A 23,450-nucleotide genomic window follows, 5' to 3' on the forward strand; every position below is an offset into this window, starting at 1 on the left:
TAACACTACCACTGACGTGGCTAGTTTTTAAAATTATGTGATGGTTCCCTACATTTTGATTATCAGCAGTAAATTGTATAGCAAATGTATGTTCTGCTATCTGCAGTATCTGCATTCTGCACTCTGCAGGAAATTCATAACATAATGACAAATAATAGTATTGACAAATCATTGCATTGTATTGACTCTATTGAGTATTCTTCTGTAGTACGGTAATGGAGAAACATCCAAGCCACTAGAGAATTTATGTTTATAGCAACTAATTACAAAACAGTTGCATGGGATTGCCACATTATCGGTATGTACGGTTTGAAGTGTACTTGGCCCTCGAGCTGAGCTCACGTAACATATGTGGCCCCAGATAGCCTCACAGTTGGACAGCCCTGCTCTAACAAAAAAAAAAGTGATCAAAAGTGATGTTTAATGAAGTGTTTCTGTACCTAACAGCAAAGCTGTCAGTTGTGTTGAAATGAAATGTGCTATTACAAAATTGCTCATTTTGTGGAGCTGCTAGCTTCCATATAGCTTGGAAACAGTGGAATTAGTGTATACACACACATGTGCACACGCATGTGTGTGTGGTATGTATGAAAGAGGTTATGAGGAGAAGTCACTACTTGCATGGAAATATTGGGGATATAATGCAACTGCAAAGATCATACAATTTCAGCAGACACTACTTTGTCCATCAGTTTTAGTTTGGCTTCCATTTTGTCTTGTCTTGTCTTGTTTTTCAGTGTGTTGGAACATTAATTTGTCATTTTTTTCATATCTAGTGGCTTTTAGTGTTTTTTCTTTTTAAAGTAGGTGATTTCATTATAGATTATACCAGTTTTGCAATGCAGATAGTGTTTTCCAGACTCATGGGTTCAGGCAATGGGATGGGTCAGTGAAATGGGTGCATTTGCTATCTCCTGGTAGTGGTGGTGTGGGGTCCATGCAAATGCAGCAAGCAAAAATGTACTCAAGAACAAAACAACAAAAGTATTTGCTGTTTTCCAGCATGGTAGATAAATCACAATAAATCACAAAACTAACTTCAGATGTTGTAACATTCAAAAGCTTGTCATCCAACTTATTTTTAATACAAGGCTGGTTTTCTGCCTGAACTACAGGGCAGTGAGAGTACTGGACAGAATAAAATAATTGCTAACAAGATAAAATGGTTGTATAAAAAGGCAACATACCTGTACTGAACTACTGTCAAATTCTGTTCCCCACAATGCCTTGCACATCTGATATACCTCATCCAGCTCGACTTGCTAGGCTCCCCACCATCAATAAAGTGCTGTAGTGTTCCCTCTTGGTCATATATCTAAAGAAAGGGCCAGAAGGTCAAGTGGTTAGCAGGCATCATCAACAATAAATCTTCCCTCTTTGATGGTGTCACACAAATGTCCACGCATTGTATCTATAGCCATTAGCAATGAGATTTGTCTCTCTGTCTGCAGAAACAGCACACACAATGACAACAATTGACAGTGCATGGATATTTTTTTTTCACTTATCATGACATTGTCTGTTGTATTAAAGGCATTTATCTTACCATAAGGAAGCTGCTGGGTTCCCAAATGAATGTTAACTGATTTGATTAACCAATTATAAAATAATGATCTCATAGATGAATAAGAAAATCTGAATTAAAAGATTCTTTGTATCAGGTTTATAGTTCATATCACATCTCAGTCACATTCATCCAAGGTTATCATCATGAAACCAATAAATTCAGAAATTTCAAGACGTTTAAATTATGTTAGACTTTTATTTCTGTAGTTTTTCCAAAGAAAGTATTAAAAAAAAATAGACTAAATGGAAGGGTTCCCCTGATGGAATCCAGCTGGATCAGATAACTTGTGGCTGTGTATGCTGACTACACCAAGCCTTAACAAGAAACATAGTCCCATAGGTTCTCACCTTGGTTAATACCACACACACACACACACACACACACACACACACACACACACACACACACACACACACACACATATATATATATATATATATATATATAATACACACACACACATACACACACACACACACACACACACACACACACACACACACACACACACACACACACACACATATGGTTTTCTATCAAAATCTCGAACATCATAAAGAAATGTATTCAAAATACCCAGCCGAAATACCAACAGTGTGCATATTAATTAGCTAAAAAGGTCGAACACCAGATACCGAGGATATCGAAGTCGGCATTTTCGATGTCTTTGATTTTTTTTACCTGCTGCCACTTACCTGCCTGCTTTTCAGCAGTATGAACATATGCAGTTCAGTACTGCACATCACTGTAATTCATGTTTTTGCTGGAGGGCAAGCCCCCCTGCACACCCCATATGGGGGGCTGCTCCCCCACACCCCCAGCAAATTATACATTCACTCCAACTCTGAGATCTTACTATAGTGAGGAAAAGGGTAAATTTCCCAATCTGAACTGTACAGCAATCTCTATTTGTAATGTCGTCCACATATGAGCAAATGCACAGTGGCATTCTCTAAAGGACAGTTGTTGAATTGCAATTCTGCAATACGAGAATCAGCCAACACACACTTGGCACTCCCGTGCTCACTGAACCTCAAGTCTACATTTTGATGAAAAACATACACGTACTTATGGGTATATAGATATGCATATCATACACACACACACACACACACATATATATTTCCCTTCAGTTGTCCGACTAAGATGAATGTTGACATCCTGAAGGTAAACCACTGTATGTCAAAAACAGAAAAGTTCATTTCCTAGTACATGCATGGAGGAAGAACCTCAGTACATGAAACTTTAAAACATCCTTTTTTGCAGGGGTCAAGCCCTCCTGCAGTCCCCATGTGGGGAATGCACCCCCCACCCCCCCCATAACTTATATATACTAACTCTGAGATTGCACAATCCCTGGAGAAAGGGACTATTCCCCTACCCAGGGACTGTCAGTCTCGCACACCCATCAACTATCAGTATAGTTGACCAAACTCCCGATTAACCAAACCAATGAAACTCACACACACACACACATATATATATATATATATATATATATATATATATATATATATATATATATATATATATTTATATTTATATACACATATACTGTGTGTATATATATAAATATATATATATATATATATATATATATATATATATATATATATATATATATATATATATATATATATATATATATATATATATATATATATATATATATATATATACACAGAGAGAGAGAGAGAGAGAGAGATAAACATCCATCATAAACTGGCATTTACCAAAAGGATATAAGTACATAAAAGGGTCCTGAAAAGATGATTAACTACAATAATTCAGAACAAGATACTATCCTGTTACCAGAATCTAGAGGTGCTACAGTGTACAGAGTGATCAATAAGGTAATGTGTTTAATTTGACTGTACATATCCATGAGACATCAGACATTGCATAAGCCATGGCCTCAAGCTCAATGCCAAAAAGTGCAGTGTCATCCCCTTTGGTAAAAACTTTGTACCCATGAACTACCACATAGGCAGCAATCTACTTAACACCGAATGTGTGATAAGAGACCTTGGGACCCAGGTGGACAGTAGTCTCTCCTTTGATAGTCACATCACCACAGTAGTCAGGAAGTCCTTCTACGTGGCACATCTCATCATAAAAGGGTTCTCATCCAGGAAAAGAGAGGTCATTGTTCCCCTCTACTCGTCACTCATTAGACCCATTATAGAGTACAATGCCCCTTTTGGAATGTACCTCACAAGACATCTGCAGCAGCTGGAAAGGCCACAGAGGTACCTCACAAAGAGGATTACTGGCCTAAAACAAATGCCCTACACTGACCGCCTCAAAGAACTCCAGTTTTATTCCATAGCATATCACCTACTCCCAGGTGATCTCTGCCTAACATATAAAGCTATGTCAAACCTAGAGCTGTTGGACATGCTACACCTAAAGAAATCCCAATCCCTCCGAACTACACACTCTAGGGACCTAAACCTTGTCACCTCAATAAACAGGACACGCTGGAGAGATAGATTCCTGTCCCAGAGACTTCCTATACTCTGGAACAAGCTACCCATCAAGCAAAGTTCTTCATTAGCACTCTTCAAGAAAAATCTTGATGAGTGGATGGGGAAATAGAAATACACCCCGGGGATCACTTCTGTGTCTTTGCACAGCAGTGGCACAGGATAATAACTTTCTTGGGTGGCGTAAGCTATGGAACCATGCTGGCTAGGCTTACGTAGGCCCTTGGGCCGATAGCCTTGTACCTACCTATAAACCCATGAATATCATCTGAGCTATAATCATAAACACAGTGGAGTATGTATAATACATAATTAAACAATGCTACATAATTATTATGCTTCATTGCCAACATGCATCCATATAAAACAAAAATACATTAGTATGGGGGTGGGCTCAAAACATGTTTTTTTAGGGTCCTTAGAGAAAAAACATGTGCATTTAACATGGGAGATAGGTATCAGAGGAACAGATTATGAAATTAGGTTTGCAGTTAGAATGAGAGGTGGGGTCAGGTCCAAGGTGAGGCTGCTGTGTAAAACACTGAGATAATAATACTAACCAGAATATTCAAGCAAAACCATAACTATAAGTTATTGGAAGGCTGCATTAAAGAAATGAAGGAGACATTTATGGAAGGAATAAAGTTAGCTTTGTATGAAGGATAATGTGGAATGGATTGGGACACAGACTCATACCTCTCAAATGTCCAAATTTTTACTCATATTTTTGGTTTGTTTCTCATACAGTTTGTGGTTTTCTGGCAAATCACAGAGTATTAAAGTCACTAAATAATAACATACATTTGAGTTTCAGGTTTTTATCCTGCAGAAAATACATGCTAACACAAATCTTGTTATTCTAGTAACTTTCTAAGTGCTTAAGAATAATATTTAAAATATATCCCTATTTCTAGGCCTTTGTCCCCCCCCCCCATTATTTCAGACTTTGCCTAGATTTCTTGTGATAAGAAGTTGATAGGTATGGGCACAGTAATGCAACTGATGTGAGGGAAGGGATGCATTATACAAATATTTGAATAAAACAATCTAGAAGGTGTTTGGAATATATAGTTACCCACTAATATAAGTACAGGCCTTAATTTGTAGTAAGCAGGCCTGCCCTCAAACAGTCAGAGACAGATAAGGAGCTTGAAGGCATAAATGGAATGTAGGAAGACAAAATGCTGAGATATTGCAAGGGGATTTCAAATAGCTGGGTTAGACTGAGGTGTTTTACATAAAAATGACTGAGGTGAAATCTTAAGGCACAGACCGTCAAGGAGAAAGGAGACATGTTGAGAGCAGTTGTTGAAGAGTGACATTGATCAGGTAAAACACTATATATATATATATATATATATATATATATATATATATATATATATATATATATATATATATGCTACTTATGAAATTTTATAAGTATAATTGAACCATTTATAAAAAAAGCAATGTTTGCAAATCTGGTGTCTGAATTAGACTAGTGTTGTTATAAAGAAATAATAAAACATTACATTTTAAAAAGATCAATGTTGAAATAAAAGTTCAATAGAGAGCAAAGTTGGGGAGGACTTTTGAAATACAGATACTGGAAAGAAACTGAAAAAATCATTGAGAATTATATTGATTGTTGTATAAATTAATGAGGAAAATTAAGAGAAATGTATTGCAAAGAGGCAAAGCCCCGCTGGAAGAAAATAGAAGTGGAGAGTCAGTCACTGATAAGAACTGCCTGTACAAGAGATGGACTCCACAAGACAGGCTAAAAATAAAAAGGGGCCAAAGCAGCATAAATCGAGAGAGCTGCTGCAGCTGTTCTAATGCCCCTGTCCCTGCTTGGGTAGTTGGGGAAGTGGGTATGTCATATTTCCACACTACAAATTACTGACCACTATCATGCCACTATCAAAAACACTAACTCATTTAAATACTTTGGACTCTGGTAGATCATTTTCTCATCTTATCCCTAGACTTAGACAAAACAAGAGTGAAAAAGAAAATAGACCTCTTCCTTTTCTAGGCTAACAAAATCTCCCCCTTCCTCTCATACCCCTCCAGAACTGCAATAGAAAATGGCATTTCAATATCCCAATCGAAATACAGCCCTCCCTTATTAGCGTGTGCCTCAAAACAGAATAAAACTCTCATTCACTCACCAAAAATATGCTGGTTCATCACACACTCATCAACACTATTGGAAAATACTAGAAAAACAAAATTACTTCCTGTGAAACAAAGGGCAGACCTCCTTCTCAGATCACAATTGTTGGCATAATGATTAAGGTGTTTGCCTTACAGCCACAAGGTGCAGGGTTTGATTCTCACATGGGGTAATTGGCTAGGCTTAAAATGGTCCACAAGGGCAGTTAGCCTAGTACTAAACTATGAACCTATAAACTACTACAAAGCCAAACTTTTTCTCCACTAGCTCCTACATTAATACGAGACAGTCCAACTCTAAGTTTAGAAGCCTTAACCATTCTGCACTCTTATTACAGTTACCCAAATTTAAATAAAATACAAAATAAATTCCTCACAGTGTGATAGCAGATGGAAACAAGCACCCTTACTCTGTAAGGAGAACAAACGTATATATAAATAAATAGTTGTGTTGGGGAATAGGTCATCTCAATGTCATTCAGGAGTGCAAAACAGAAATATCTTTCTATGTGTCTGTCTCTCTATATGTGCACATGTGTCTGTGTGTGTTTATGATACCACCATCTCTTCCAATTAATAATTGTTTGTTGTCCCTTTACACATGCTACCAAATTATAACATATACTTCACAGATTACCCTTAAATGTAATCTACTTACTTATCTGAGTGTTGCAGTGGTGCAGCGGTTTGTGTTGTCACTCACAGCAAGAGGTTCTCTGGTTTGCTTCTCGGTTGGGGTGCCTTTTGTGCAGAGTCTGCATGTCCTCCCTGTGTTTGTGTGGGTTTCCTCCTACATTCTAAAGACATATGTCTGGAGCATTTCTACCTAAGCATCCTCTGAAAATAGGCTCTGTCTTAGTCGGACTTTCCTGGTCAACAAATGTAAAGTAAAAATAAATACTCTTCATATCTTAAGAGAAAATTCTAACAGAAAATACTTCTTGTGGTAAAATAGTTTCATTTTTTTTCCTATTGTCAGTTGTGATGTTTTGCATTTCTAATTGCATTAAAAGCTGTCAGATAGTTTGTGGATTTACCCTTACATTCACAGTAAAATCAGTCGCCCTGGTTTGGAGTAAGTAACATGACTAGAAGTGTAATAAAGCACAAAAAATGTTGGATATGTACATTAATCTCAGTGCATGCCACACTTGTGAAGTATCATGCTGCACTTTTAAAATATTTTTTTAATGTGAACATGTTTAAAAATATAAACCCCACTTGTATAAATATATGAACAACTTGAAAATGTACCAAAAGTTCACATTAAAGAACTTTCTGCTTCCTATTAAAATTATGGATGACATATTGGGTTACTTTGGCCTCTGCTACTGTAGATTTTGAGCTTAAGTTTTATTATTTTTTCATGACATAACTACCTTTCGGTACTCTTCTCAAGGTAGGAACAGTGGAACTAGTTAACTTACATAACACAGTAACATTTTTGGTAACTTACATTAGTGTCCTTTTATTATCTTTTACCATGTGCTTCCTGTGATTAGTCAGATCCATGATCACTTGAACAACCATAAATAAGGTACATTATGCATATTATTATTATTATTAGTAGTAGTAGTATTTTATTATTAAAGAGTACCTGTAGTCATGTCTGTCCTTCTGCATTATTCACTTCCTTGTCTTATGTCTGGTGTATCTATTTACCCATTACAATGTCAGTGTGAGCTAAGCAGCTGTTTCTTTAAATAAATGATGTCATGGGAGATTTGATTGTGTTTATTTTGTAATAAAGGCAGCCACAGTACTAAGGAAGCAACAGCTGACCAGTGGCGCCAAATGTTCTAGGATGATATGGTTGTCATCGTGCTCTCATCTGCAGTAACTTAAGTTAAGAAAATATCACTGGATATATTTAAGTATTGCCTGCTCTGTATTAGAATTCACAAGACCAAATTAATCAAAATATTACAGAACAGCAAGAAAATGGCAGCTTAAAAACACTAAGCCAGGCCAATGTAAGTGTGTTTTCTGTCCCATTACTGTGATTTGTAGCCCTTTTGTGCTTTTCCCAGCTGACTTCTCCTTTGAAGCACTGTGGCTTGAAGCTGACATCATACTATTCAGCTGTCAGTATCCATTGCCTTGGAAATGACCCTGGAATACAGCCTAATTTTGCTGTCAGGAATTCTATTACAACCCACAGATAGAAGGCATTTCTGCCTTCAGAGGTTGAACTGCACTAGCCAACAGGGCTGGAATAAACACAATATAGGACGTTTGGTAGTCATTATGCAGCCATCCAGAAAGGCTGCCTTCCCTTTTGGAGTGGTTAGGTCTGTGGCCCTTCAATGACATCAGCATAGCATTCATCCGTATGTAGTTATAAATATCTCAAAGTGCAGCTAACTGCATGCTCAGCAATTAGCATCTGCTACAGATTTGTGAAACACTATATATTTATTTAATTATTATTGTATTGGCATTTGTTAACTAAGATAGCCCAACTGTGGCCAACTGCCCTTTCTCACTGGAAGCCCAGGGAGAATAGCGCTGCAAATGTTGCATCAGAGGCATTCAAATTCAATACAATTCCTTACATACAGAAGCATGTACAGTCAGTACATACGAATCAGCTAGCAACTAAAGAACTAAGAATTAATAACCAGTTTACATGTATTCATTTATTAATTAATTATTTTATTTATTTATTTGTTGGAATTTGTTGACCAGGAGAGTCCACTGGGTCAGAGCTACCCATTTTCAGTGGAGGCCTGGGGAGAAAGGCTCCACAAGTAGTTACATTTATGGCAAAGCATGTTACATAATTTTTGAGAGAATATAGTCTTAAAATATATATATAATAAGCCAGAGGCTCACATGCATAACATTCTTTACAGAAGGATATACAGACACATAATAGATTGGAAAGTATTATATGAAAATCAGTTTACGAACATTTGAGCAGCTTTGGCAAACGTAACTCATATTAGATAGTAATTTATTTGTCAAGGTTCAGTTTGAAATCTTTAAACATTTCAAGTAAAGAATGTACGGCGGTTACTTGTTGGTGGTAGGTTGTTTGGTGTGTTGCAACAAGGTTTTAGCTTTAGGAGTAGTCTTTTTATTGTGCTTGTGGTGATGGGTCTAAGGTTGAAAAGGGGAGAGGGAGGAGGGTGAGTATTGGGGGTGAGGGGGACAGGAGGGGGTTGGGTTGGAGCGGGGTTAGGGAAGGAGGAGGATAGTTTTGCTATGCAGTCTATAAAGAATGAGTTGAATTTTGTGGTAGTTTCAAGGCTGGTAAGGTTAGGATCAGGGCATGGTTTGTCTTTATTACCAGGTTTAAGAATGGAGAAGATGGAACTCCAACATTTTTTAGAGTTGGTTGAGTGCATGGATTGCAGTTTTTTACAGTAGTAGGTTTTGCGATCTTTTGTTATTAGTTTTTTGGCTAGATTACGTAATTGTTTAAATTCTAGGAGGTACAGTTTCCACTTTTTGTCTCGTTGATGCATAATACTTTTAGTTTTATGGGATAGCCAGGGGCAGGGATTGGTTCTGATACATTTGAATCTGAGGGGGGCTAGTTTATTCAGTAGGGTAAGGAAGGCCTGGTTGAAATAAGATACAGTGCTGTCTAGTGGAAGTCTTTTTAGGAGTGACCAGTCAGTGTACTTAAGGTATTCTGAGAAGATTTCAGGGTTGAAGGAGGCTAGGTTGCGGATTTGGGTGAATTAGTGTTGTTTTTCTATTTGAGAGGGTAGGTAGTCTATGAAGGCTGGTAGGTGGTCGCTGAATGGGGTCTGGTAGTATACTGGCATTTGAGGTAAGGTTGGGGTGGGTTGTCAATATCCAATCTATGATGGTACTAGAGGTAAAATTAAGTAGGCAAGCTTAACATATAAGCTAAGAACCCACAGCCATATATCTATGCCAAGGAGACTAAATCCACACCCAGGTAGAAGTTTAATGCTCTAAATCTGTTCCCATAGTCAGATTGCTAATACTACAGGTGGAACCTGATCTTATTCCCAGCAAATCCACCAGATCTGCCATGTTGTTTAAAGATATGCAATACATATTCTGCTGCTATGATGACAATGGAAACAGGTGATGGTTGTTTATGCTCATGTTGTTAGTGCAGACAGTTAAGACAACGAACAACTTCATATGTCAGGGTACAGGGTTTGATTTTTTTCCCCATCCATCTAAGTAATGTCTGACTCTGAGTGAATCACTTAGCCAGATATTGTCCCCGAAAAGGGACGCTTGTGTCCAGGATAACCTGGTTAGCAAATGTATGAAAAAATGGCCACTCCAGTGGCAAAGAGGGATGCAGCCCTGACTACCACTAAGGTGACCTGGGTTCAGTTAGCAGCCTGGGTGTTTGGTGGACTTGGCTGGGAGGGGGTGGTGTTCCTATCCTGGAGGAGAGGTTTTATGGAGTTGGCTGAGAGGGTGGGGTGTTCCTATCCTGGAGGAGAGGATACATGAGGACATCCCTCCAGTGGTGTTCTAATGAAGGCTGGAACCAGACAGAGTGGATGTGTGGCTGGAGGGTGGGACAGACAGTTCAGTGCATGCCCTTAGGGGTGGGGGAAGAATACACCATAGTTTGCCAAGCTCAGCCAGTTGTAGCAAGTGTCAGGCACACAGGAGAAGGGAAATAAGCCAGGAAAAATCCTCAGAACCCACAGATGACTGGAGGACTCCAGACACTTGGCCCACACCTCCACTGAGTGAAGAAGAATGCCTAAGTTGTGTTCTCCGGTGGAAAGTGGATGAGCTTATTAGGCAGGGAGGAATCATGAAGATAATGGCTATACTGGAAGATAAAAGAAAAACTGTATGAAGAAATTCTCAGAAGACCTTAAAGGAAACACAATATTTGCAGATAACACACATTTGTTTTTAGAATTAATACACAAAAGGCTTACAGAAAATGAGAGGGGATTTGATAAGTTTGGAGGAAGAGTAATAACATGGCACTTCAGATTTGGTGCAAAGTTGTGTGCCTGGAAAATATGCACATACACTAATAACATAGCTGGGGAAACAGCAGTAACAGCAGAAGTACAAAGAGTGACCTGAAGCAGTCATATCAGATAGATTTTAAAGTAAGAAGGCGTAGTAAAGAAAGCAGTAATGATATGTGGAATGCACAAAAAGAGGTGAAACCATCAGAAATCTGAAAAGTATCACCCTTCATTTCAAACAGCTGGAGAGAACACATGAAGGGTGCTCCTTATAGGGTCATAGGTTCACAGGTTAGTACTAAGCTATGTGCCCTTGTAGGCCATCTTTCTAGCCAAATTTCCAAGCAGTATCATGTTTTAACTTCCCCTACCATTTCATTGACTCGAATCATATTACACATAGTGATAATAAGAGGTGATACCACAGATATTTAAAAGGCCCCAAGCATGGTCTAAATCATTTAGTAGCAGACTCTGTCCATTAGTAGAGTGGGGGCAGCCCTCGGGTAAATTTCCTATTTGCCATCCATAGATCCAAGTTACGCTTGAACATGGACAGAGGAGACTGTTCAGAGCAGTGGTATCCTCTGCAATATATGCCTGTCTCTCCACGGCATGTTGATGTTACAGAGGAGGTTTAGATTCCTGGACCGAGTCCTTCTAGTACCGTTTGATTTGCTGATGTGCAGTAGGCCCATCAGGGATGGGTCAGAGGATGCCTTGTATGCTAGACACACAGGTCACCTCTTTAGCAGTCTGCAAGAGACCGAGTCTAACGATAGGGTTTTGAGATGGCTCATGTATGTCAAATTGTTTAGATCGAGTATATTTTTTGTAAGGTATCTCTGTGGGCATTCCAGTTGTTGCATATGTCTGGACAGAGACATTCAAAAGGAGGCATTATACTCAATGACTGGCCTTTTGGGGGGCTGAATGGAAGGGACAATGACATCCCTGGACCTAGAACCAATCCTCTTGTTAATAAGCTGTGCAATACTGATGAACTTCCTGACCACAGAGGACATATGTTGGTTGAAAGCTAGGTAAGTGTCCACTTAAGTTCACTGTTCATAAATGACTGTGTAAACTCGGTTAAGGATGTATTCTCAGTGACATAGTTCCCTATGGGAGCTGACTTGCCAATGAATATGATAATTTGGAAATGCTGAAGACACTGAACATTGCTGGAGAGTCATTCACAGTGTGGGCACGGAAGACTTGACAGTACCTCCTGATTAGCAAATCAGGGTGGTGGTCCCCAATTTCAAAATGGAGAACTGCAGAGTGTGCTCCAGTTATAGAGGTTTTATACATGTAGCTTCTCAGGGATGCATATACAGCAACAATGGAAAGAAAATGTCATCCACCAGTTGAGACATTTTATTCTGCCCATGGAACTGCAGTTGAAGTCATTGCCCTTGCAGAGATATTGGAGAGGTAACTGGAATTTTCCAGTACCATCTACATTTGGTTTGTGGACTTGGGGAAGGCATATAACCACGTACCATGGAATGCTTTGAGTGAAGTGTTACATTAGTATTGGACTCCAGAGCTATTACTCCTGCATACCACTCAGTCCTTATTGTGGACAAATGAGAGGTGTATCCATAATCTTTGTATTAACAAACACATTCAAGGTGAGCACAGGATTCTACAAGGAAATGTCTTGTCTCCCCATCTGTTTATGATGTTTACCAGCAGAATACCAAAGAGCAGCAAATATCCAGTTTGGGGATGTGATACTTGCATCATTGTTGCCTGAAAATGATGTTGTCTTCTTAGCTTCAAGTCACTGTAATATCCAGAGTGCACTGGAGTAATCTGCTACTGAGTGTGAAGCAGCTAGGATAAAAATCAGAATCTCCACATCAGAGGTCATCTTCTTGGAAAACAGTGGACTGTGCACTCCAGGTGATGAGAGGGGGGTGGGTACCTCAGTAGGAGAAGTTTAAATATCTTGAAGTTTTGCTCATAAGTGGATAGCGCAGTGGTGCAGCAGCAGCATTGTCACCTCTCAGCAAGAGGTTCTCCAGTTCAATTCTCAGCTGCAGTGCCTTCTGTGTGAAGTCTGCATGTCCTCCTTGCATTCATGTGGGTTTTCTCTGGGTACTCCGATTTCCTCTCACATTACAAAAACATGCTTCTGGAGCATTTCCTCCCAGGCCTCTGCTGAAAATTGGCGTTGTTCCAAGTCGGACTTTCCTGGTAAACAAATAAGTGAAGAGAGAGGGGATTGGAGGACAGATGAGCAGATAGGTCATGTGGCAGCAGTATTGCAGGCCATGTGCTGGACTGTGGTGGTGAAGTAACAGCTTAGTCACCAGACAAAACTACCAACTAGTCTGTGTCTTATTCCCAGCTTTGGTCATGAGCTTTGCATTTTGACTGAAAGGATGATGTTGTGGAAAAAAAAAGGGCAGAAATGAATTTCCTTCACATGGAAACTGGCTGCTGTCTGGAACAGAGTAAGGAGCGCACCTAATGAAAAGGATCTCACAGTACAACCACTGTGCTCCATGGGCATCTCTCATGGGTGGTATACCATGCATGGCCCACTGGGAGGAGACACTGCTACAGGGCCAGTATACACTGGAGGGACTGCGTCTCTCAGCTTTCCAAAAAACATCTTGGCATCAACACATGATGAAATGGAGACGTTTCCTTGGACTACGGAATGTCTGATCTACCATGCCTGGTTTGTTGCCACTGTGACCCTCGCCAGTGCAAGAGGTTTAAAAAATTTATGAATGCTAGTGTTTGATGACTTGTGAGCTGTGAAGCAACACTACTTAGATGTCACATAAAAAAAAATCTAAATTTTTTTATGGATATTAGCCGAGGCATAAAAAAGTAATGAGAAATTATCTGATTGACTCATGTTTGTTGGCATTGTCCAAGAGGTCCCATTTTCAAAAAGTAGTCTGAGATGGCATCAAACAAAGGAGAAATTTGATCAGAAGACTGTGGTAACAAATGTACAGTATAGATGTCTTGATGTGGGGGGCACTGAGTTTTTTTTTGTGTAATTCTGATATGTCCATATTGGTCACTAAAATGATTTAAGCCCATTGATGTGTATGAAGAACAATGGATTTGAACTAAGAGTATCTCAAATGGAGTTTAATGATGGATCATTGTAAAATGACTGAAAATAGGCACATTAATTGAGAATAAAGTCAATGCTTTTCAAGACACAGTGCAAAATAGCTCACCAGGTACAAAGCCTAGCAGTAAGAATGTAAAGTGACATATAGATATGTACTATATATGTACACACACACACACACACACACACACACACACACACACACACACACACACACACACACACACACACACACATATATATATATATATATATATATATATATATACACACACACACACACACACACACACACACACACACATATATATATATATATATATATATATATATATATATATATACACACACACACACATACATTGTGGTTTTATGGAGATGCCAGAGAGGAACTGGCTGTCAGCAGGAGCATGTCAGTGTGACAGAAGAAAAAAAATTTGAAAAACAAGTATGACACTATAAACAACTGAGTTACTCTAGGGTGATGCATACAACAATAGAGGCCAATCAGTGGATCCAGAAAGACAATGGTTCATAGGTTCATAGGTTCATAGGTTGGTACTAGGCTATCAGCCCTAGGGCCTATACAAGCCTAGCCATAACAATTCCCTGGCTATTTCTTCCCACATTATTTACTTTCCTGGACCCCTGTCTAGCAGGGTGACTGACGTGATCCCTGGGGTGAATTTCCTTTCTCCCATCCAATCGTCAAGGTTCCTCTTGAAGAGGTCCAAAGAGGCACTCTGCTTGACATGTATGGGCAATCTATTCCAGAGTCTGGGGAGTCTCTGGGTCAGGAACCTATCCCTCCAGCATGTTTTGTTTATTGTGATGACAAGGTTTAGATCCCTGGAGCGTGTAGCTCTGAGGGATTGGGATTTCTTTAAGTGTAGCATGTCCAACAGCTCTGGGTTTGACATGGCCTTGTATGTTAAGCAGAGATCGCCTCTGAGTAGACGATATGCGACAGAGTATAGCTGGAGTTTTTTAAGGCGGTCAGCGTAGGGCATCTGCTTTAGGCCTGTGATTCTTTTAGTGAGGTATTTCTGAGGCCTTTCCAGTTGTTGCAGATGTCTTGAGAGGTACATACCAAATGGGGTGTTGTATTCTATAATGGGTCTAATGAGGGATGAGTAGAGAATGTTAGAGTCTGGATCTCAAAGAATACAGGTTTGAAAAGATAAATTCTTAATTTACAGAAGTGGAAGGGTTTTGACTGCAAAGCTGCCATGTAATCAGTTTGCTCAAAGATAAAAATACATTTTTATTCCTCCTAAATGCACTTAATTTCTCAGAATTTCTGGACTCACATTATCAATCATACAACAGGAACCCCAAGGGGAAACATTCAGTCAAGAATGAACAAGTTTTGCAGAATGGTTTGCAAGTTAAAAAATCAGAGCATGCCCTTAGGTAAATTTTTAGTTAAACTGTGGGATGCTGGAAGAATTTCTACCAAGAATGTTTGTAGCAGAAAAATGCTTCAGAGTAATGCCAGCCATTTGTTTGCATTACTCCATACTTTTGGTGGGAAAATATTTGATCTGCATTTTTGAACATGAGTATTTCAGATTTTTAACTTTCTATGAATGTTAATTATGTTGTCACTTATTTTTTATAATAAATGTATATTTAACAGATGCAATTTAACTGTGCTTTTAGGGGGAAGGGGACGATGTCACTGGAGCATGAGTTAAACAGATGTAAGCAGTACTGTTGTCAGAGTAGGCAGAAAAAAACGAAGACATTCCAGATTAAGCTAACAGGGACAAGATGTGTTATGTACCCCTTAACAGCTTCCAAGAGTTTATATACCAAGAAGGTTAGGGTATTTCAGCCTTTCACAAATAAGCAAGAAACTACTTAAGGTACACAGACCCATCATTCATGATAGTACACACAGCAAGAAAATTTGCATTATGCAGTAATCTTGACATTTTATGAGAGAATGATCAGACGAATTCAGAAAGGTTACCATGATGAGCATGCCTAGTGTACACATCGTGGTTACCATTTCTGACTCAGAGACAGCCCTTGGGCTGTTTCTGGCCTACCACAAATACTAATGAGGCATTCTGGGGAAGTGATCTACGTTAATTAGACATGTGCTCTCCACTGGAAATGCCTGTGGTAAGCAATTACACAGCTTAGCTGCATAAGGTATGCATAAAGTACATCAGCCACCCATGTTAATGAGCACAACTCGTGGTCACCTGATCATGCTAGAGGTAAGTGCCTGGAGTTTAGCAGGTAAGTAGTGTTGGAGGGTGTGTGCTCATGTGCATGTGTGTGGTTGCATTCTTGAATGCATGTGGAGGTATGAGTGGTATAAAGTGAGATTTTGTATGTGTGCGTGTCTGTGTGTATGCATGGTGTATGAATGTGTGAGTGCATGTGTGTGTGTGTGTGTGTGTGTGTGTGTGTGTGTGTGTGTGTGTGTGTGTGTGTGTGTGTGTGTGTGTGTAGAGGGCTGCCACACATCCACATTCACCTATATCAATGATCAAATCCTGAAATATTGGGGTAGGTGGACACTAGACACAGTGTATAACTGTTTATATTGTGCCTAAAAGGCACTTAGAATATAGTAGAATACTTTTTTGCTGCACTAAAGACGTTAGCTATGGGGAGACACTAGACACCAAATATAACTGTTTATATTCTGCCATAAAGGTAGTTAAAACAATTTAAACCTGTATGCTTGGCACACCATTGCAGAATGCTAGCTCTCTGCACCACCAGGGATATTTCACCATATTACCTAAGTATTGTAAAAAGAAAAGTTAAAGTAAAAAGGGGGAAGTTTTGAATGCTGCACCTAGTTTTTCTTTAATAAAAAAATATGAAACTCTAATGTCTGGGATTATTCACTGACTGCAATAGTCAATGAGTTATAATGGGCACGGCATGTATAAGAGGCCAAATCAGGGGCATTCTGTAAAATTAGGGATAGTATAGAGGCATGGTGGTGTTTTCACATATGGTGAGGCTTTGGAGGAAAGCTAGTCTTCTTCCTAGCTTTGTTCAAACACTAGATGACACAAGGAATAATTTTGAATTTAGTATGTGAACTCAACTTAAAAGTTAGTAGAGAAACACATCTGGCATCTTGATGAACTGTACAGAAGAAGGAGAACAAAAAATCTAATGTCTTCCATTAGTCATTGACTGTAAGGGGCTGCTTTTTTTCAAAGGCAGAGACAAAAAAATTAGAAGAGACATTGGAGGTGTTATGTTCAGTCAGGGACCAGTAAGAGGTATGTTGGTGTGTGTGTGTGTGTGTGTGTGTGTGTGTGTGTGTGTGTGTGTGTGTGTGTGTGTGTGTGTGTGTGTGTGTGTGTGTGTGTGCATGCATGTGTGTGAGAGAGTGAATGAGGGTGGTGCCAGTGCAAACACATTAATTGGGCTGCCAGTGTTAACTACCAGAAGAAAGTGCTAATTTGCACTCACTGTACTTAATGTTGATTCACGAACATGCAAATTAACCAGGAATAAGGTCTTTGCTAACATATCTCTGAATCGCAATTTCCTATATTACTTAAACAGACCCTTTTGGTCACAGCTCTTACCACCAAAGGTAGGTTCTTTCTCAGCTCCCGGAAATGTGTCAGTTGTATTTGGGAAACATCCGGTTTAAGCAAATAGAGTAACAACAATGAAGGAGACAATGATTAAAGATGCTCACACAGAGAGAGACACATTCAGTGAAATAAAAAAATAAGAACCCTGAGCAACATTTAATACAGAGGAAAATAGGGTAAAACTTCGTAGAACATTTAACTATATTGAACATGATGTAGAAGTTACTTGGAAAATGTTACGCTAAAGAGGTGATGTAATACCTTTTACTGGACCGGCTCATGTTTTACAATACAGCCTGACCTTTCAGACTATGTATGTTTTTATCATATTTATCCATATAGCTTGTAATAGAAGACTGAAAGCCCTGTCACTGTACTCTGCATCCTACAGGCTGTTGAGAGGCGACTTGTGCCTGGCCTACAGAGCAGTCTCTGATCCTGCCCTAATGGAAGTGCTGCATGTCCGCAAATCAAATGGGGCAAGAGTCACTCGTTCCAGGGATCCAAACTACCCTGTGCATTAACAGAACATGCTAGAGAGACAGATATATCTCCCAGAGATTGCCACACCTCTGGAATAAACTCCCAGTTCACGTGAAGCAGAACTCCTCTATAACCCTATTCAAGTGTAACCTAGACATTTGGATGGGAGGCCATAAATTCACACGAGGGGTGGCACCCATGTCTCTCATGGAGAGGGGCAGTCGGTTATGATTACAGACTAGCTCTGCAAATGATGACCATCTAGCCAAGGTAAATTAGGGAACATGGGTATAACATGGCTAGGCTTGCAAAGGCCCTAGGGCCATTAACCTAGTAACCTCTTATGAACTTATGAACCTGTGAACATACACTGGAGAGCAGCACACAGTTAATCATCATTAGCCACACCCCTGGACTGCTGCATTTGCATGTGGTCTTTAACAGTGAAATCATGACAGTGCTATATGACAAGGCCTTCATACTGCTGTAGTGGTATACTGGTCTTTGCATCACCTAGCATGACACACTGTCAAAATGTGTGCAGGACAGGCTAGGGCATTGAGTTAGGCCTTTCTGATTCCCAGGGCTTTTTTTATAACATACTTAAACAAAATTCATAAAACAACAAATTTTAGGAAGATACAGTACATCTGAACAAGGATTATTTAAACAATCACTAATGCAAACATTTTTTGAAAAGACAGGAAACACCTAGAAAAAGCAACCACTGGAGCCACTTAGCAGAATAAATATTTGTAGGGATGCAATGTACAGCAAATGGCATCACTCACTCATTGTCAAACTCTATAGTGAAGTAAATTATAGAGAATACTAGTAAGGACTATAAATACATGGCCCCACAGGAGGTGAATTCTTGGGCTGTGGTGAAGACATTACCATATGGGAGTAAGGTACAGGATCACAGGTTGAAGGCATAGATGAGATTTTATTTGGGAACAGGAGGCACATGACCAGAGACAGGACTGAAACCAGCAAGAACACAAAAATATGCAGTTTAAATATGAGGGCCTTGTTAAGCTACATGGAAATTACCATGCATCAAAGCATAATCTTAAAATGAAGAGAAAAAACTTGACATTTAGGAAGCAATTCTTCAAAAAGAAGGTGGTGGACATTTGAAATAAGTAGCTTGAGATGTTGTCTTTTGTAGAACAGTAGACAGATTAATTCAAGTTTTCCCAAGTGAAGGAAAGGATCATGGGTAATGGCAGACATTAAGCAGTGGGTGGATAAATCAATACAGAAGCACTAGTGTCTTCTTTGCAGGTTGTGATGTCATTTAGACCCAATAGTCTTTGTTCATTTGTTCATTTGTTCTTTTACTTAAAACACTACACAGCTACTTACAATACATACTCATTTTATTTAATCTTTACTTGGGTTTTTAATGAAAATGTGTCTCAGTGCAAGGCATTTAGCAATGTGATTTATGCCTCATACCAACTCACTGAATACACAGACAGAGCTGAGAACCCAGAAATGACACAAGCTAAGAAATAATAAATATTTAGCTATTTATGTATTTACTGATTGCTAACTGAACAAGCCTCTCACCCAGCAAACATTAAAATTCGATACAAAGGCCTTTGAAAAGTATGTATACCCATTGGAATTTGAATAAGAAATAGCACATAACTCTTCTCTCTTCTAGTAGAAATGTGGGATACTACTCAGAAACATACATTTAAAAAAACAGTAACAAAAATGATAGAAAAATATAACACATTATCAACGAGACAGTATAAAATCTGTAGAATTCATTGAACTGCATTGCAAAATTCTGCCACACAATCATTTATTTTTGCTTCTAAAAATGTAGATGCAAATTGTGCGTCTTCCTGCTATAAATTAGTGGACTCACTAGTATGTTGGTTATGTAGTGCAGTTTTCTGCATACCTGACACCTTTAAAAACTATGTATGATGAGGGAAATTCAGTAAAGTGTGTGAAGGGTTACATCAAGCCTGAAAATAGGGACATACCTCCAAAAATAGGCACATCATTTGCAGAGGTAAATCTGGCATGAAAATAGGTATGTTACTCCAAAATAGTGGCAACTGAAAGGTATGCGGCTGGTCTGTGGACCCCTTTTAACCATGAGTCAGGCACGATAAAAGTACAAACGAAATTATATACAAAACTCAGTTAACAGTAAAACAATATGCAACAATCACATCTGTCACAAACAGAAGGTAAGGTTTATATAACACAAGAGGACAAAAGTAACATGTAATGAAAATGTGAGGTCATATAGCTGTGGTATGGATGTCCTTCTACTTAGCACAGCTGATCACAATGAGTATCATCCAGAGCTAAAGAAGTCCTTACCCCTTTGTATTCAGCAATGATTAGGCTCGTCACAGAATACAATGTCAGTTTTGAGATGTAGCCCATTAGATGTATCAAACTGGAGATACCTCAGATATTCTTAGTTAAAAAGACTATGACCTTAAAAGGATCTCAGCTACCAGGATAAAAAATGAACCACTGTCCATATATTCAGCATCCTATACATTTCTTAGGGGGAACTCTATGTCTTGTACCCCAGGTCATTAGGGATCCTGTAGTCCAGAAACTCTTACATCTCCATAAACCAAAGGTCCCACAAACTCTCGGACCAGTAACCTAAATTTGCATCAGCAGATAAAATATGGTGAAGAGATAGATTCATCACAGGGCACCTTCCCCTCCTCTGGAACAGACCTCCTCTGCATTAAAATTTTTAACCAGTGTGATACATTATCTTCCTCCATACAGGAACTAGATAACTGGATGGATATTCACAGAGTTATTTCAGGCCAAACTAGCCTGTCCCACCCTGAAAAAGGAGCTAAATCCAATGGATGGATACTGCTAAGGTGTAAATGGCTACTAGGCACAGTTGTCTTCCATTTCCCATGATCCTATGATCCTGTAAGGTTGTAAGGTTAGTGTTTTTTTTTATTCTTAATATTTTTCACTATAGATATCAGTAAGTTAGAAAAGACATTTGAAATGCACTCCTTGTATTCAAACATATTCATACTTTTAGTGCTTTCTTACTTAAATAAAAATCAAGGCCCTAAATCATAAAAACTATGCAGGCCATCCCAAAGCTTTGTCTATCTTCTTGTATCATATGCAACCTCTGCCTTGCCTAAAGAACCACAACAGACCATATTCTGTCAAACCTATTACACATTCACAAATCCAATGGGGTCATAAACATCCACTCAAGGGACCTAAATCTTTTTTGCAAAATGAAAAAACCATGCTGTGTTTATAGGTATGTATCACAGAGAATACCACTCCTATGGAACTGTTCCTCTTCACACAAAGCAGAGTACTTCCCTTACTGTATTCAAATGTAATTTGGATGACTGGATGGGTAATTGCAAATTCACCCCTGGGTTAACCCTACTGGCCCTCATGGATAGGGGAAACATGTAATTATTCCAACATATACTTAACTTCTTTGCTCCACCTTTGGATACTCATATTGCAAAATATAAGGGCTAATAATTACCATGGCAATGCAAGGCTAAGCTTCTTAGGAATCTCACACATTAATAGCCTAATAAATGCTTACAAACCTCTGAAGCTATACAGACAAATGAAAAAGACATTCGTGAAAGAAATAGTGAATTTACTGACACTCAAGTTACAATACTATAATAAGCAGGTATGTTTGATGGCAACATTGAATAAACAATATGGCTATGCATTTATTAAGGAGAGACAAGTCTGGGTGGATTTTAACTGACATATGTTAGTAATGCAGCACACACAAAGTTTCCTGAGATATAGAGAACATTATCAAAAACATACAAAGTTTTATACTGTTTGTCTCCATATCAACCCCAGTGAGATGATTCCTACTCTGTTTTCCATAGTATCATGTATTTACCAACTTCATTAGCTAACTGAATCAAGTAGTCATATATAAATATACCTGATCTGATAAATACTCTTTTCCACCCCAGTTACCCACTTTATCCAGTCCAGGGTCACAGAAGTGCCAGATACTATCTCATCAGCATTGGAAACACAGAAGAGAAAGACTTCCTGGCAAAGATAGCAGTCTGTTACAGGACACACACACACACGCACACAGACACACACACACACACACACACACACACACACACACACACACACACACACACACACACACACAGACACACTTTCTTTTATATGCTTAATAATCAAGGGACAAGACAGAATTTTTGATATATGAAAAATTTTGACTTCCTTAAATCTTTGGGTGCTCTCCATCTTATGAGTTTTCTAATGTTCCTATGACATAAAAGTGTGGGCATGCACAAAAGGATGCTCGAATATATATATATATATATATATATATATATATATATATATACAGCTACACACACACACACACACACACACACACACACACACACACACACACACGTACCACCTTACTCATGTCAGCTAATCCTAACCCTGCTAGTAACCTCAGTCCTACACTCTGCCTTACTAAATACCCTTTCCCTAACAGTACCACTTCACAAGGCAGTCAAATTTCCCATACCCTAGTATGCATGCACAACACTAAAACTATCCCTTACCTAGCCTTTACTCTATCCCCAACACATAAACTCTTGTGCATACACACACTCACACACACACATACACACCTAATACCAAAACATTTGGTATATATCTAAAATTTCCAGCATTAATACATATTGCGACTTACTTTAACCCAAAGCACAACCCATGCACAATATGAAAAAGTTGACATTCATAAGTTCATACATTCATAGGTAAGTACAAGGTAATCAGTCTACAGACCACTACAACTGTAGCCAATAACCCAAATTCAAATGTTTCCTCCAACTTCAAGTAGAGACAAACAAGATATATTGGGGGAGAATTTGAGGCTGCCCATCCAATTATCTGGGTTTACCCTGAAGGTAGCAAACATGCTATTCTGCTTGACATGTAGTGGAAGTTTATCTCATATGTGGGGGTAAGCTGGGAACTGCATATATTACTCCAAAGTATCTTATTTATCTGTTGATGAAAATTTAGTTCTTAAAATCAAGAATTTGAGGAACCAATTTGTTTTTCAAAGGAGATGGAAGTTAAAGAGTATTGGATCTTTTATAGCAC

At 38.8% G+C, this 23,450-nt stretch overlaps 1 protein-coding gene across 2 annotated transcripts in view; it reads right to left on the minus strand.

Moving 5' to 3' along the window:
• Positions 1–23,450, minus strand: part of PRDM6 (PR/SET domain 6) — a 562,442-nt gene that overhangs the window by 169,071 nt on the left and 369,921 nt on the right. For both annotated transcript variants that reach the window (XM_044060752.1, XM_044060751.1), the window contains exon 4: positions 1,188–1,315. In XM_044060752.1, coding sequence (XP_043916687.1) covers positions 1,188–1,315 — 128 coding nt within the window. The remainder of the gene's footprint in view (positions 1–1,187; positions 1,316–23,450) is intronic.

The sequence above is a fragment of the Protopterus annectens genome, chromosome 2.part0 (assembly GCF_019279795.1).
Source record: "Protopterus annectens isolate FY-2018-M chromosome 2.part0, PAN1.0, whole genome shotgun sequence".
Taxonomy (NCBI): Eukaryota; Metazoa; Chordata; order Ceratodontiformes; family Protopteridae; genus Protopterus; species Protopterus annectens.